This window comes from Hyperolius riggenbachi, chromosome 6, assembly GCF_040937935.1.
Source record: "Hyperolius riggenbachi isolate aHypRig1 chromosome 6, aHypRig1.pri, whole genome shotgun sequence".
Taxonomy (NCBI): domain Eukaryota; kingdom Metazoa; phylum Chordata; class Amphibia; order Anura; family Hyperoliidae; genus Hyperolius; species Hyperolius riggenbachi.
This window is the reverse complement of record NC_090651.1, coordinates 300937895-300954190: the sequence shown is the minus strand read 5'-3', so window position 1 is coordinate 300954190 and position 16296 is coordinate 300937895. Positions and strand designations below refer to the sequence as shown.

General features: G+C 43.0%; 1 protein-coding gene across 5 annotated transcripts in view; it reads left to right on the top strand.

Moving 5' to 3' along the window:
• The window catches only part of KASH5 (KASH domain containing 5), an 88768-nt gene extending 78325 nt beyond the window's left edge, over positions 1–10443 (top strand). For all 5 annotated transcript variants that reach the window (XM_068241181.1, XM_068241182.1, XM_068241183.1 and 2 more), the window contains 4 exons: positions 2851–2993; positions 5817–5909; positions 7127–7301; positions 10238–10443. In XM_068241181.1, the coding sequence (XP_068097282.1) occupies positions 2851–2993; positions 5817–5909; positions 7127–7301; positions 10238–10297 (471 nt within the window). In that variant the 3' untranslated portion in view covers positions 10298–10443. The remainder of the gene's footprint in view (positions 1–2850; positions 2994–5816; positions 5910–7126; positions 7302–10237) is intronic.
• The last annotated feature ends 5853 nt before the right edge of the window (positions 10444–16296 follow it).

Below are 16296 nucleotides of genomic sequence, written 5' to 3'. Positions count from 1 at the left end.
GCAGTGTTAACATAGTGTAACAAAATGTGAAGTGCATAGCAGCAATACAGTCCAAGTGAGAGCCGTGTTGAAGAATCTATCATTAGATCATATGAAGACAAGTATTAAAAAGCATGGACAGCATAAAATCTGTCGTTTCTAGATTTGATTTTACTACTTTATTTAAAAACAAGACTATATTATTCAGTTATAAAGAAATGATGGCTGTAGGAAGTACAGGTGCGGACAATCCTTGTGTAACAAACATCACAGGAATCATCACTTGGAGCTCGAGTGTTTCCTTTGTTGAAAGTGCTTTTTTCACTTTAAAAAGGTTTCTAGAGAGCTTGAAAATGCCACAATGAAGAATTGCTAACAACCACCTGAACCAAACAAACAGCCTGCCAGATGGGCTCCCTTTTAGCTCAAGCCTGAAAAGGTAGATAGCTGCTTATATGGACAGCCTGAGAGATTTCCTCACTTCATTCAGTTCATCAACACTGAGTCTCAAAGCTTTGCTCTAATAGACCCACTGGAACCAAGGTTGAAGATCAAAGTGCACCAGAAATAGGCATAACTACAAATCATGGGTTTCCCAGCACAAATTTGATAAGGCCCTGCAATATTCACACCCTTTCTCTTGCCTACCACAAGGCAAGAGTGCTAGTCATATAGCTACTGTAGTTCTCTAGTGACCATAGTGCTACAAGGTGAGAATGCTAATCACTTAACCGGCACATGTATTATACCATCACCGATGAGTTGAGCACAGAGTGAGACGAATGACAGCTCACCCTGCTGCTGCTCAAATCCCTGGCGGCGTTAAATAACATTCTCCCTCTGAGTTGTAGCAAACCAGAGGGAGGGATGGTTTTTGTGTGCAGCAGTATAAACCACTGAGCTTCAGGCAGCGGCAATTAGAGGGTCACATGTGGCAAATGTACACATCATGATGCAGAGCAGGGTCAGGGCCCTTAGAAAAAAAACTCTGCTCTCTTACCGTTGTTCTAATGATCGCATGTGGACAGCCAGATAAGGTATTAGACACAGGCTGAAAAGTTTTTGACTGTCCTGAGATTTCCTACTCAGCTCTCAGGAGACACAATCCTTATCTGATTGTCTGAAGAGAGGGTGAGATCTTCAGTGAACGTCATTGGTAAAATACTATCTTTACATGGCTTAACCTCCCTGGCGGTATGATTATTTCCAGATTTTAGGGTCTTTTCAGCACGTTTCAGACCCTAAAATCAGAAAAAAATAATGCTGCCAGAATGCCTGCAGCAGCCCCAGCACTCACTCACCTACCTCACTGTGCTCCAGCGCTGCAATTTTTCCTCCGTCCTCTGGGTGGCGCTGTAACTCTGTAGTGAGATCACTGACTGCAATCTCGCCAAAGGGATTCAAAGCCTCGAAGGACAGGAAGAAGAATGGCTCCTAATCTGCATCTTCCGGGAGGTGTGTAAAAAGTACAGCCAGGGAGGTTAAAGACAGAGGCCCATATGAAATTCACTTTTTCTTTTAAGTTTTCTCCTAGGAGATGATTATTAATTTTCTGTTTAAAATAAAAAACGTTAGCACTCTGAAACTGAAAAAGTACTAATAAGAAGGTGAAAAAGTACTTTCAAAATTATACTGAGTATAATCTTGCTTACTGGTATCTTAAAAGGCACTTTATTGAAAAGATGGAAAAATATCACTTAGGGGAAAATTTAAGAGAAATGTGAATTGCATATTGCCCAGAGGCCCATGTGCAATTCACTTTTCTCCTTAGTTTTTCATATTAAATATATATATAAATTTATTTATTTTTATTTATTTTTCATCTTCAATTTAAAATAACTTTTTAGCTTTTTGCAATGGAAAAAGTACCAAAAAGTAGGTGAAAAAGTACTGCCAAAATTATTTTGTATTTTTGTTTGCTTGCTGGTAGTTTAACCATTTGAGGACCACAAAGACCTGGCCAATTTTAACTAAAATGGCCACTGCAGCTTTAAGGCCAAGCTGCAGGGCCGCACAACACAGCACACGAGTGATTCCCCCCCCCCCCTTTTTCCCCCCACCAACAGAGCTCTCTGTTGGTGGGGTCTGATCGCCCCCAGGTGTTTGTTTGTTTTTTATAAATATTTATGTCTGTGTTTTTTTAACAAAATGTACATTTTTTTCTTTTGCTTATTACCCTCCCTCCCTCCCTGCAGCCAGCCAATCACGCAATCGGCTGTCATAGGCTTCAGCATATGAGAGCCAATCACTCTCTTGTCCCCCAGGGGGACAGCCGTGTCACACGGCTGTCCCCAGTACAGCTCTGCTGCTGATTGCAGCGCTGTACTATGTGTTTAGACGCCGCCGTCTAACAGTCTCCGAGCTGCGATTGCCGCTCGGAGACTGAAGAGGGAGCGGAGCTCCACCCCCCCCAGGCAGGAGATGCCCGCACAGCCTGTGCGCGATCTCCGGCAAAACAGAGCCCCAGGACTTGACGCCAATTGGCGTTAGGCGGTGCTGGGGCTGCCGCTGCGGCCACGCCCGTTGGCGTCAGCCGGTCTGCAACTAGTTAAAAGGCATTTTATTTACAAGTTGTGAAACTATCAACTGGGAGAAAACTCAGGTGAAAAAGTCAATTGCATATGGCCCAGGGATCACACTTATTAAAATCACATGTTTTGTGCAGAGCATAAATCACATACAAATTTGTATAATGTAATGCTAGGTTCATAGTTCCCTGTAATAGCACAAATGCAACAGAATGGAAAGGTCATCACCACACATTATCCATTTGTTGCATTGCATGCAGTGAAGTACAGTCAATGATGGAAATTGACATCTATTTCTTAATCTCTTTGGTTTCATTCTGCGATGGTAACTGCAAACTTTAAGCTGGAAGAAGAAGGGAGTATTTTGGTTCTGAGCCTCAGGTGCCTGATACAGATGAAGTGTGCGTGGGAAATCTACGCAAGCAAGCTAAATGAAGGAGCTCACAGGAACACTCAAGACATGCTCAGGCCATCAGAGAGGACAAGGTACCATCTAAAGTGTACTTCCGTGTTTGAGTAGCATCTTAAGAGTCCAAATTGTTTTCACATTGCGTCTGGGTGAAAAAGCTGAACTAAAACAAATTTTCCAATTAAAATCAAAAGCTGGATAAGGCATGACCTATCAGGGGTTAAACCTTGTAAAATGTATTACTATTTTATTTACTTGCCATCTTTTGTCTTGTTGCTGCTTTATAAAGTCACATGATGGATACTCAGCCGCTGAATACAGGTGAAACTTGAAAAATTAGAATATCATGCAAAACTCCATTTATTTCAGTAATTCAACTGAAAAGATGAAACTACTACTGTATATGAAATAGGAACCCTTTGCAGGTGTTTTGGATTAATTAGCTGATTAGAGTCTGACACGTTGAGCCTAGAATATTGAGCACAATATTCGTATGGTCTGAGGTATTGATTTGGTTTTTTTTCTAAAGCTGTGTGATAATCATAAAATGTATAACAAATAAAGGCTTGGAATATCTCGCTTTTCATGTAATGAGTCTATTTCATATATCAGTTACTTTCGCCATTTAAGTTTAATTACCAAAATAAATGGACTGTTGCACATTATTCACACTTTTCAAGTTTCACCTGTACTTTTTTTTGTGTGTCATCAAGTTGAAATTGAGGGGAGATTACAGATCTGGTCTGGAAGAGGAACTTGCATCAGGGAGGTATGGTAGGATTATGCGATCGAGTAGGGAGATATGCCAAAACACTAATGAAAACACACTGAAAAGTAAAATACTGTTATTTTAAAAAGTAATTGCTTTGCCGACATTTTCTTTTTTGGGAGCCAGCACTCAAACTCATGCTGGATTCCTATGTATCCAAGAGAGGCAGGAGATCAACAAATGCATAGTTTTGTAAGGCATCTAGAGGTTTAAAGCTAGCAGGGCAGCGGCTAAATTGATGTGTAATCTGATTCCTGCTGAAGTCTGGTCAAGACTGGATGGTGCTAGGTAATGAATTGCTGCATCTGGATTTTGTATGGGGGGTATTTCTCATTTACCATCAAGTCAACCCATGTATGGCTAGCTTTACTGTTTTATGAACGGCAGCCTGGCAAGTGCCAACAGTCTCCATTGTCTTTTGGCGTGTCGAGCTATAAAATAGTACAGCTTCCTGTAAGCGTTCAAGTGTGTACACATGCACAATGACTGTTGCCCACAGAGCTCAGGACTTGATCCCTCAGGCGACAGTTTGGGGCATGACATGTTCTGCTGCTACTGAAGGGGGACATAGGTGGGATGCACAACATAGCAGCTTCTGTTGGGTGGAGTAAGGAGGAGAACAATGCACACGTCTGAGAGATTCCAGCACTCCAGATCTTTTACTGACGCATTGGATCATCTGTACAGATGCTAGATTCTTGGCAGAGCATGGCCTGGGCAAGCCGCTTCTGCCCACTTTAGACCAGTGTGTATGAGGTTCTAGACTTGGCTTGCCCAATATCTGTAACCAACCACAGTCCAGCTCATACTTTTTTTTTTGGGAGCCTTCTCTAGTTTCCTGTGATATACTAGAGTCTTGGCAGAGGTGGCCTCAACCATCTCTAACGTGTGTACAAGGCTTAGGGCTCTTTTGCGCCAATTGCACGGGTGCTGTATTTAAAATAGAGTTTAAAATAGAAATTGCAGGTACTATTTTAAACTAACAAGTTGATCTTACACTGCAATTTTTCATGATCGGACCATGAAATCACAAAGCGAAATTGCCATTCGGATTGCGAAATTGCATATGCAATCACATTACATTTTGCAGTGTAAAGGACAGGGCTGTGGAGTTGAGGAGTCGGAGCAATATTTAGGTACCTGGAGTTGGAGGTTTCATAAACTGAGGATTTGGAGTCAGATGATTTTTGTACCCACTCCATAGCCTTGCAAGGGCTGTGGAATTGGAGTTGAGGATTCTGAGAAATTTTGGGTACCTGGAGTCAGAGTCGGTGGTTTCATAAACTGAGGAGTCAGGAGTCAGAACCATTAAATGAATGTAGGTATGCACACCTGAATAAATAGCTGTTTAGCTGAGGCAAGTAATTTAAACTGAAGGGTGCTCAGTCAGTAAGTCAGACCTGCTGTGGGTCTTACAGAGTACACTATATACAAAAAATGACTGGCACACCAAGCAATTGCATTGCATAAACGTTTGTATTAAAGCACAAAAAGTGAACCATATGTCACAAAATATACAAGCAAGTGGGCTATATACAGCAAGGGAGAGCCCAAAATGTATATAGAGTCAGGAATCAGAGTCAGGGCTGGTGCACACCGAGCGGGTTTTCTCACGTTTTTACAGCCGCTTGCGGCTGTGGATACGCTAAGGTAATGTATTTCAATGGGGTGGTTCACACAAGTGTGGGAGGCGTTTTGCTGAAACGCAGACTCCCGGGCTGAGGCATTTTTTGGATTGCGGAGGCGTTTCTGCCTCCAATGTTAAGTATAGAAAAAACGCAAACCGCTCGTAAAAACACCAGTTCAGAGCGGTTTTGCCGGCATTTTTGTTACAGAAGCTGTTCAGTAACAGCTTTACTGTAACAATATATGAAATCTACTACACCAAAAACGCAAAACGCTAGGTGAAACGCTTCATAAAAATAAGAAAAAGTGCTTCAAAAACCGCTAGCGTTTTTCGGATCTGCTAGCAGTTTTTGGTGTGCACCGGGTTTCAGATGATTTTTGTACCGGCTCCACAGCCCTGGTAAAGAAGCCCTTAGTGCATCTTTTTTTCACCCATTTTCAATATTAAAGCAAAGGGCTAGGGTCTGTATACAATAGCTTTGAAAATATTTTTCACAAAAAATAGGTCGGAATGGACTTTTAAACCTGAAGATATGCAGCTGGTTCCCTATTGCAGACCAAATGAGGGAGATCCATTTACTATAGGAGTATTGTTCAGGTAAGCTGAATCCCCGCCCCCCTCCTTCAGAAATTCTGTAGAAATCCGTTTCAGTGAATCCTTTTCAAGTACTGAATGCCTTACTAGTTGTATGCAGCAACACACACACAATGGGCCTAATCCAATTCTCTTTTTCTCCTACCTCTTAAGCAGCCCATACACTCAGCCGATTTTCTGGCCGACCGATCGATCCCGATCGATCGATCGATCAATCGATTGCAAATCGGTTGGCCAATCGACCGATCGACGGCCGATTTCGATCGATTTCGATGGATTTCCATCGAACTTGCAGGGTGGAAAATTTAGGTCGATCTGATGAGATTGCTTATCAGTTTGCATTGGCCTTAATGGAAATCTGATGGCAAAAAAATGCCATCAGATCGAATTTCAATAGATTTCAAACTGAAATCTATTGGAATTCTATCCTGGTAAAAAATGTTCTAAAAACGCATCAGATAGACCATCAGATGCATTTCTTATCTATCTGCTGCCAATCTGACGAGTGTATGGGCACCTTTATTGTATGTGATATTTTCACGTCTTATCAATAAAATTCCTTATTAGCCACCAGCACGCGAGGAAATACTCAGAATAATTTTGACACTACTTTTTGTCACTTTATCAATTGCGCAGTGCGTAAAAGTTATTGTAAACAAAAGATGAAAAATGATCTATGAGAAAACGTAGAAAAATTGAATTGGGTCGGGCCAAGTATCTATTGCAGTCAAGTAGTCGTACACATTTTCTACTTTTTCATTCATAAAAAGAGCAGGTTGTGGAGCTTGATAGAACCTTCTTGAGGACTGGTTTGAAGGAATTAAAAGGTGGGAGCTAGTTCCAGAGAGTGGGTGCAGCCCTAGTGAAGTCCTGTAATCGCACGTGGGGCAGAAAAGTACACGGTGCAAACAGGGGCAGGTTGTTGGGAGGATCGGAGGGGGCCGGCTTATATTTGCCTGTGGACAAGATCAGAAATGTAGATCGGGCAGGTCCTGTGCAGATGGGAAGCCAATGGAGGGCTTTACATAGGGAAGTTGTGGAAGCACAGCAATGGGAGGAGTTGGTCAGTCCGGCTGCTGCATTTATTACCGATTGATGGCGGGTAGTGTGGTTTAGAAGGAGCCCTGATAAAAGGGAATTGCAATAGAAAAAAGCAGGGTTTATCCTATAACCCCCTTGTCTACTTTTGTTAAACTCATTACTATTTCTCTTCTATTTAGGATTTTTACACAGGCAGACTGGACTTTGGTTTGGCTAAAGACAAAGCTGAGATCTCACAGGTTCATTCCAAAGCTTCTGCTATTGGTCCTTCTCTATGGACTCCTGTTATTACCGACCAAGTCAGGGGAGCACATCTGGACAGTCGCAGCTGGACTCTTGTGGCCTCACATCAAGGTTCAGTATGTCAGCATGCCACCAATTTAGTGTATTAGTGGGAAATACACATCACAGACCAACATTCTTCCGTGGATGAAACCGTGTACCTCTGGATATATTACAAGTTAGATTCTATTGTGTTTTTGTTCAAAATAGTTTATTTATTTTTACGTAGCGTGGATCAGGGAGGGAGGCCCTAGAGCTGCGCAGCCGCACTCGCGGCGGTGCGGACTGCGCAGCCGCGGCCTCCTCCGGCGGCCATATTTGAGGAGGCAGGGGAGCCCGACCCGGGCTGTGGGGTTGGGGTCCGGCCAGGGGGAGGCTAAGCAGCGGGGACCCGGCGGAGCTGCACGGAAGGCGCGGATGGCGTCCTCCGTGCCTGTCAACGGTATGCAGGTACAGACCTTTTTTTACCGTGTTGGGCTCGTAAGTCCTTTAAAGAGAGAGTTCAGCTATTTAAAGACACTCTTGAATGCATTGTGGCATTGAGCATGACATTCCCAGAGCAGAGATTTACTGGGAAATTGGCGCTTGTATTTACTGGTACTGACTAGATTGCCACGCAGCCATTTTTGGCAGACGGGTCGTTTTTTGGCCCTGGGTAGTTTTTCTATTTAACAGCCGAGAAGCCCTCACTGAAGACGACAAACACTAATTATTGGTTAGGCATAGATTAGAAAGTTGATTTTGAGTAAATTAAGTAAGGGGGGTTGGGGGGTTTAACTTCAGTTTTTAGGTTTAGACATATCATTAAGGAGTGGAGGGGGTTTTCGTTAGTCTATTACCTGAATAACTGACTCAGTCACCAGCGCTCATTTCTGATATATCCTGAGAAAAGTGTTCCATGGATTCTCATGGAAGTAATGGTTTCCATGGAAATTTGGTTACTGTCAGTGAATTTTAAACTGGTATTTTATATCTTCTTTTCCAGGTAAAGGTAGGCAAAGAGTCTCCCCCCCCCCCCCCCGTATAGGTAGCTAGAGTGCTACCCCCATAATAGGTAGGCAGCAAGGTCCCCTCACTGCAGGTAGACCCTCCCCCCAGGATAGGCAGTGTAAGAGTGCCTCCTCATGCAGTATAGGTTGCCATATAGAGTCCATGTCCCGCCCCCCCCCCCCCCATACAGAGAGTGCAGTGGAGCATACATTACTCACCTCCCTGGGATCTGGCCACATGCTGCAAGCCTTCCTCCCGGGGCCACTCTAGCTCTATGCTAAGATCGCCCTCTGTTATGTGACAGACAGCGAATTGCAGCATAGAGACGGGGCCCCATGTGGACACGGAGAAGATTGCGGCCAGATCCCGGGTAGGTGAGTAATCCTAGATCTTCGCGGTGCTCTATGCACATGGCCCTCCTAGTGGTCTCTAGAGTGTAGCTCAGGGTTATCGCTGTTTACAGCTACACTCGGGAATACGGCCAATGGGGTTAATGCTGGTACACACCATGCAATTTTACTTCCGATTTAATTTCCAATCCAGGAAAAGATTGATATTCAGATCCGACATAGATTGCATATACCCTAGAAGAAAGCTAGCATATACACGTCTGCAATTTCTCCAAATTCAGATGAGATTTCTATCATTTTCAGAATGGATATCGATTGAAAAAAGGACATATACACAGAACAGTAGCAAGTATTTTGATTGATAAGCATGTCTGATCGGCTTCCGATCGAGAAAGGGATAGATTTTCATCTTGGGATCGGTCGCTGGCAATCAGTGTCCAATCTTTTTCTTGAACAGACATAGAATCTGAAGTAAAATTCAATGGTATATACTAGCCTTAAAAAGCCCATATCCAATCTTTCTGGCAAATGCAATCACATGCAAACCTGCCAGTGATCTACTGATCCCAAAGTAGCTTATAAATACCAAACACAATACTTAGCAAGTATTTTATCAAAAATGTAACTAAATATTGCGCTAAATAGGAGTTGAGCAGGTGAGTAACTTTGCACCAAACAGTACAAAGCCAGCAGCTAGGGAAGTAGTTAGGGCCTGTTCACACTGAGGCGATTACTGGGCGTTGTGTATGAGTTTGCTGCCAGGCAACAGGACGCCGCAGCATTAGTCTCTCCACCCCCATCACTGGTGATTGGGCTGGTGGGTGGAGAGACTAATGCCGCAGCGTCCTTTTGCTTGACTGTGATGCATACACGGCACTGCTAGCTGAAGAAGGCAGGGCGTGCTTGTGACATCTAGTGTGTAACTACAAACACCTTCCCGTCGGGTTACCCTGACAACAGGAACTCTGCCCACAGGAAATGACGCATGCTGCCCATGTGGACGGACCCGGCGGCAGCATCTTCCCAGGCTTTATACATGACTGCTTGGGGTATACCGAGGGCAGGGTCTGGTTCAGTTACTCTTAGAATCTTACTACTTACAGCCCAACACATGTCGGATGGATGATACAACCCTGGGGGAGGAGGGGGGGGGGGCCTCGCTTCACTGATAGATGTATTAACCTGGAGCCTTGCAGAGGGCATTCAGCTCTGACAGGGGCTGTTATGCTGTTGGGGATTGTAAACATGGTTTATTTTCTGCACTACACACTTATGCACTTCCTGACAAAGCCTTTTGGGGTGAAACATGTAGAAGTCGTGCCACTGCATATATTTGCACCCTATATCCCTCCAGCATTAGTTTCAGCAGTGGTTGTGAGTTACGGTAGCTATAGTCACACATGTACTAATTGTTAGACCTGTACTCACACTACCATATCAAAGTTTGACTAGTGACTCGCTCACTCCACTGCAGTAGGTCAGCTCTACTCAAGAAATGTGTGGGATAGCTACACCCCTCCCCATCGTGATGTGTTGAGGGAGGTGGGGGATCAGCAAAGACCCCCGCACACTTAGATGCTGAGTGATTTTCTCTATTGTTGGTTGAGATATTCCAGCATTTTATTTATGTAGCTTTCATTGTGAATGAAGTATGTTTTATCTCTATAGGTAGTACTTTTTAGGAGCTTCCTTATGACCAAATTTTGTATATTACCTTTTATCCTGTAAGAAGAAAGAAAACTGCAAAAATAAGAAAGAAAAAAGAAATAAAGTAAAAACGGTGTAGTTTCATTTACACAAAACTTTAAAGCCTAAAGATGTCCGTTATGTCACTAAATTGCTATAAATTAATAAATGGTAACTTGGCAACCTTGTATGCAAGATGTTATTCACAGTTGTATAAGTTTCTTATGTTTCGATGTCAATATATATCATGTGTGGTAATCAGCTAAGGGACTAAAACTGATATAAAGGGGAAAGGGATAGCACAAACAGCACAACGGTTTGGACACAATTCACCCAACCTCAGGTATTGTTCGTATATCATGCAGCAAAGGGTTCACATTTATCAAAAATTGCATCCTGAATTATGATTTTTCCAAAATGGTGCTCACAGCACATCCAATACATTTCAGTGGCATCACAATTTATTAGCATTATGCAAATTTACCAGGGGCCGCACATGCGCACAAGAGCCAACTGGGGCAACTGAGTCAGATTACCGGGACTAACTGCAGCCGAATGGAGGCACTCGTGAGGACGGCGAGGGATGCATCAGTGCTCATGGGGCTGCAGGAAGCCCCAGGTGAGTATAAAATCTTTTTACTGCAAGATCTCAGGTACACTTTAAAGCACAACTGAAATGAGGGATATGGAGGCTGACATATTCATTTCCTTTTAAGCAATACCAGTTGCCTGGCTATCTTGCCGATTCTCTGCCTCTAATACGTTTAGCCATAGACCCTGAACAAGCATGCAGCAGAACAGGGGTTTCTGACATTATTGTCAGATCTGACAAGATTAGCTGCATGCTTGTTTCTGGTGTGATACAGACATTACTGCAGTCAAATAGCTCAGCAAAGCTGCAAGGCAACTGGTATTATTTAAAAGAAAATAAATATGGCAGCCTCCATATTGATATCACTACTGGTGTCCTTTAACCACTTTGCATCCAGACCTGGTTTCCCCTTTATGGACCAGAGCAGTTTTGACATTTTAGCTATGTCCCTATTTAATCAGCAATAACTTTATCCCTACCTATGACACCTAAATGAAATATATATCTTTTTTTCAAGACTAACTAGGCTTTCATCCCAAGACATTTTTTCACTTAAACGATTGTTTTCTATGCATTTTAACGAGGAAAAAAAAAATTTCTCAGTTTTACCAATTCCAGTTTAAAAATAAAAAAGCACTATTGTAAAAAAAAAAAAAAAAAAGAAAATTGTTTGGCCATTTCTATTGTTTATCAGGGCTCTTTCACACTACAGGCAGCGGTAAAGGGCTAAAACGCTGCGTTTTAACTCCAACACATTACTATCAATTGTACGAGAAACGCCGCGGTCAGCCCTAAAAAAGCTCCTGGGAGCGTTGAAACGCAACGTTCCAAAACGCAGCGTTAGATGTGAAAGGTAAAATGAAAGTCTATGGACTTTCATTTTACCTGGGAAACCGCCAACTTTGGCTGTGGCGTTAAAACGCCGAAAAAGCCCTCTAGTGTGAAAGGGCTCTCATAAAACTTAAATTATGTTCTTGTCATAATTTATGGTGAGAAAATTTGATGCTGAAATAATTGTAGTGTGTCTTTTTCACTATAAACTGAGAAAATAGAAGTATTAATAGTAAAAATCAATCTTATTGGCTCAGGGGACATATTTGCTTTCAGCCTTTCACCAAATTAGTGCTACTACAGATAGTGCCAGAGGTTTTGCACAGGAGCAATGCCCAATCAAGCACAGCAGTGCTTCAGCTACACATATCTACGTGGCTTAGGTGAAGTCACAGATGACGTACATACCGTATACTGTACTGGTGGAAAAAGTGGTTAAGGGCTGATCCACCCTGCTGAGCACTTTATGATCCGTCACCACTGTATTTCCATTTTGTAAAAAAGCACTACCGTTTAAAAACGGGCTCTAGGTCTTTTTCCGGGGGCCACAGCCGCCAGTACGCATGCGCGCGCCGGCACCCACCCAACCACCTCGCTCGTCCTCCCAGATCCCTGGGCCCAGCTGTCTGTTACTGCGCAGTAACAAAAAACCTAGGACACAGGGACGCTGCAAACTGCTGGATGCAGCGACACTTCAGTTTTATTGTATAGGATATCAGTGAATGTTTTTTGCCACAATTTTAATGCAAGGCCCGGTTCACACTGGCAATTAGTGGCAAACGGATCCATGAAAACTGATCTGATTACTGGTCCATCAGATCCACTTTCACTCCATTTACCTTCTGCTGCTTTCATTCCAATTCCCCACATCCCTATCACCAGTGTTTTTTCCTGGCTAGAATGATAAGTTTCTTAAAGAGACTCTGTAACAAAATTTTCAGCCTTATTTCTTCTATCCTATAAATGTTCTAATGTGGTCTGTCTTACTGCAGCCTTTCCTAGTTGCACAGTGGCTGTATTATCTGTTATATAATCTAATCTTCTTTCCTCTGATGGCTTGGTCAGGCTCAGGCACTCAGACAGGAATCTGCTGCTCTGCTTGTGATAGGATAGAAGTTACACACCCTCTCCAAGCCCCCTCCAGGCTCTGTATGAGTCAGGCTCCCTGCACACTGCAAATCCGTTTTCCGATTCCGATTCAGTTTCCGATTCCGTTTTTCCCTGAATACATTCAACAGAAAAACGGATCAAAAAACGCAGCATGCAGTAAAGATTAAAAATCTGAATCGGATGAAAAAACAGATTAAAAAGCGGAATCGGAATCTGAAATGCATGCAGTGTGCAAGAGGCCTCAGACTGAGCTCCTCTCAGCCTATCACACACTGGTTAGCAGCCATGTCTTGCTTGTAAACACTGCCTAAAACTGGTAATTACAATACAGGATCGCAGCAGGGAGTGGCAGAAACAGCACAGAGGGGCCCAGGAGAACATAATTAATAGAATGGTATGCTTTTTATTGTAAGAATTTTAGAGTACAGATTCTCTTTAATGTGAAGAAACGTTCCGTTTTCTCATTGCACCCAATGCAGCGCTTCAGCTTTTGTTTCCGTTATGCTGGGCTCAGCGGTCTGGAAAAATTGGTGCAGAACCAAATTTGTGGTCCATTCAGTGGGTCATGCGGAACGGTTTCACTCTAACAGACCATTGTGAAAGGATCCATAGTTTAACATTGGATCTGTTCCGCGAACGGACCATTTTTACCGCCAGCGTGAACCAGTCCCAAGTCAATGGGTGTTCTTTTTACAAAACGCAAACAGATTGCAAAGTGCTCAGCAGTGTGGCGCATCCCTAAAACCAAAAAAGTGTATTCCTAATATTGAGCAATATATGAGGGCTGGCATGGCAGACCTATGTCTAAAAGAAAAGGCTAGTTTCGCATTCACCCACTTTTTCTTTTGAGAGTAATGCTGAAAGGTAAGCAGTAAAAGAAACTAGGAAATAGAACACCAACCTATGCTGTATACATGCTCACAGCAAAATGGAAGTTACAATATTTGTAGGATGCCTTGGTGGTGTCTGACGCCTCTATGGAGACCATGGGCAAGATCAGACACATAGAATTTCTGTTTTACCTTGTGTGCATGTTCACCATTCATCTGACATTCTGATTGGTTGTATGTGGGTAGGTGACAGATCTAGCGTTCACATATTTAAAAGCATATAATCTTTGCCCATCCTATCCAGAAGGCTGGTTAGGGCAGCCCCCGACCGCCCTCCATGCTTTGGCCTTCGTGCAGTGAAGAGGGAACCACACCCACTCTGTTGTCCATCACTCTCCACTTAACAACCATTAACTGTTGCCAGGGGGATCAAGTCTTGACATTCCTTGTATGTTTTTTATGCTGGGCATACATGGGTCGATCTGGCGGCCAATTAGCCCCCAGATCGACTCCCGCCACGTCCCCGCCGGCTCTTCCTCATCAGCTGCTCGATTCCCTGCCATTGTCCGCTGGCGGGGGTCAAGCAGCATCAACGGACCTGCTGAATATTATCAGCTGGCCGCATCAGCTGCTCAATACACGGTACAGAAACGTACCGTGTATCCTCACCATAAGGCTTAATGGGAATCTGAAGTGAAAATAAACTTATGATATAATTAATTGTATGAGTAGTACTGCTAAGAAAACCAAAATTAGCTTACCTGGTAATGCTGTTTTTAATAACCCTCCAGGACAGGTACTACATATGAGATTCGGGCCCGCCCCCAACAGGAAACACAAAGGACTAGCTCTCTATAAGTTCCACCTCTAATCTCTACCTGCCAGTACGTCTCAATTAACTGTTCCGATAGAATACCTTACATATTACATAAATATATACTTACAATTTACATAAACACATGTTTACAACATACCGTTATTTACGTGCACGTATAAGTCTTAGGGTGGGTCACCTGTCCTGGAGGGTTATTAAAAACAGCATTACCAGGTAAGCTAATTTTGGTTTTTTCCAATAACCCTCCAGGACAGGTGCTACATATGAGATGATATGCAATGAACAACACTAACCTTAGGGAGGGATCACAGCTTGAAGAACTTTCCTTCCAAAACCCTGTTCTTCCGCCGATAGTAGATCCAACCTGTAGTGCCTGATGAAGGTGTTAACCGTCTTCCAGGTTGCCGCCTTGCAGATGTCGGTTGCCGTAGCTCCAGCTCTGTAAGCCCAGGAAGTTGCAACTGACCTAGCTGAATGTGCTGTTATATCCTTTGGACATGGTACACCTTTAAGTCTATATGCTTCATTAATGCAGATCTTGATCCATCTTGCTATAGATGCTTTGGACATACTTTTCCCTCTTGTTGCTCCAGAAAAGTTAATAAATAATGCTGTAGATTTCCTGAATTCCTTAGTTCTGTCAAGGTAATATAGTAAACATCTTCTGACGTCTAAGTTATGCCATCTCATCTCTCTGGGATCAGTGGCGTTTTTGCAAAAGGATGGCAATACAATCTCTTGCATCCTATTGGATATAGTAGCTACCTTTGGCAAGAATTCACTTGTCGTCTTCAGGACTACTCTATCATGAAAAACCATACAAAAAGGTTCGACTGAACTCAGGGCTTCCAGTTCACTTATCCTCCTCGCTGAGGTCATAGCTACGAGGAAAATTGTCTTAATAGTCAACAATCGTAATGAAATACTGCTCAACGGTTCAAACTCATCACTCATTAGAGTGTTTAACACTAAGGTTAAGTCCCATCTAGGATATGAACGTTTTATTACTGGTCTGGATCGTTCTACTGATTTCATAAATCTAATAACTAATGGTTCTAAGGCTATTAAGAAAAACTGAAAGGGCTGCAACTTGCACCTTTAATGTACTTAATGCCAGCTTCTTGTCAATACCGTCTTGCAAGAATTCTAATACTGTCGCCAGTCTATTTGATCTCAGACCTACCTCTCTTTTCCAGCTACAAAAGGTTTTCCAATATTGTAAGTAAATAGCTCTTGTAACCTTCTTTCTACTATTTAATCTTGTCTTTGTCACTCTGTCAGATAAACCTCTTTGCCTTAGGATTTGCCCTTCAGAAACCACGCTGTCAGCTGAAGATTGGGAATCTGAGTCAACTCGCCTTCTTTTCTTAGTACATTGTGTCTGTCTCTCAAATGGATCGGTCTGTCCACCAACATTGAACTTAGTATTGGGAACCAGAGTGGTTTTGGCCAATTGGGCGCAATCAATATCAGATACATTGCTGTCGTTCTTAGTTTCTGCAATACCATTGACAATAGAGGGATTGGAGGAAATGCATAGGCGATCTGAAAGTCCCATGTCTGGGCCAATGCATCTACTCCTAAAGCTCCTCTTGGGTCTAGCGAGAAAAACCGGGTGCAAAGCGTATTTTCCCAGTTGGCAAACAGATCTATCTGGGGATGTCCCCATCTCTGTGTCAATTCTCTGAATATTTTTGGATTTAGACTTAGCTCTGAATTTGACATCTTCTTTCTGCTTAATAGATCTGCCATAGTATTTAGAGACCCCTTGAGATGAACTGCTGAGATTGACTGAAGATTCTGCTCTGCCCAGTCTAATATCTGCAGCACCAGCCCTAGAAGC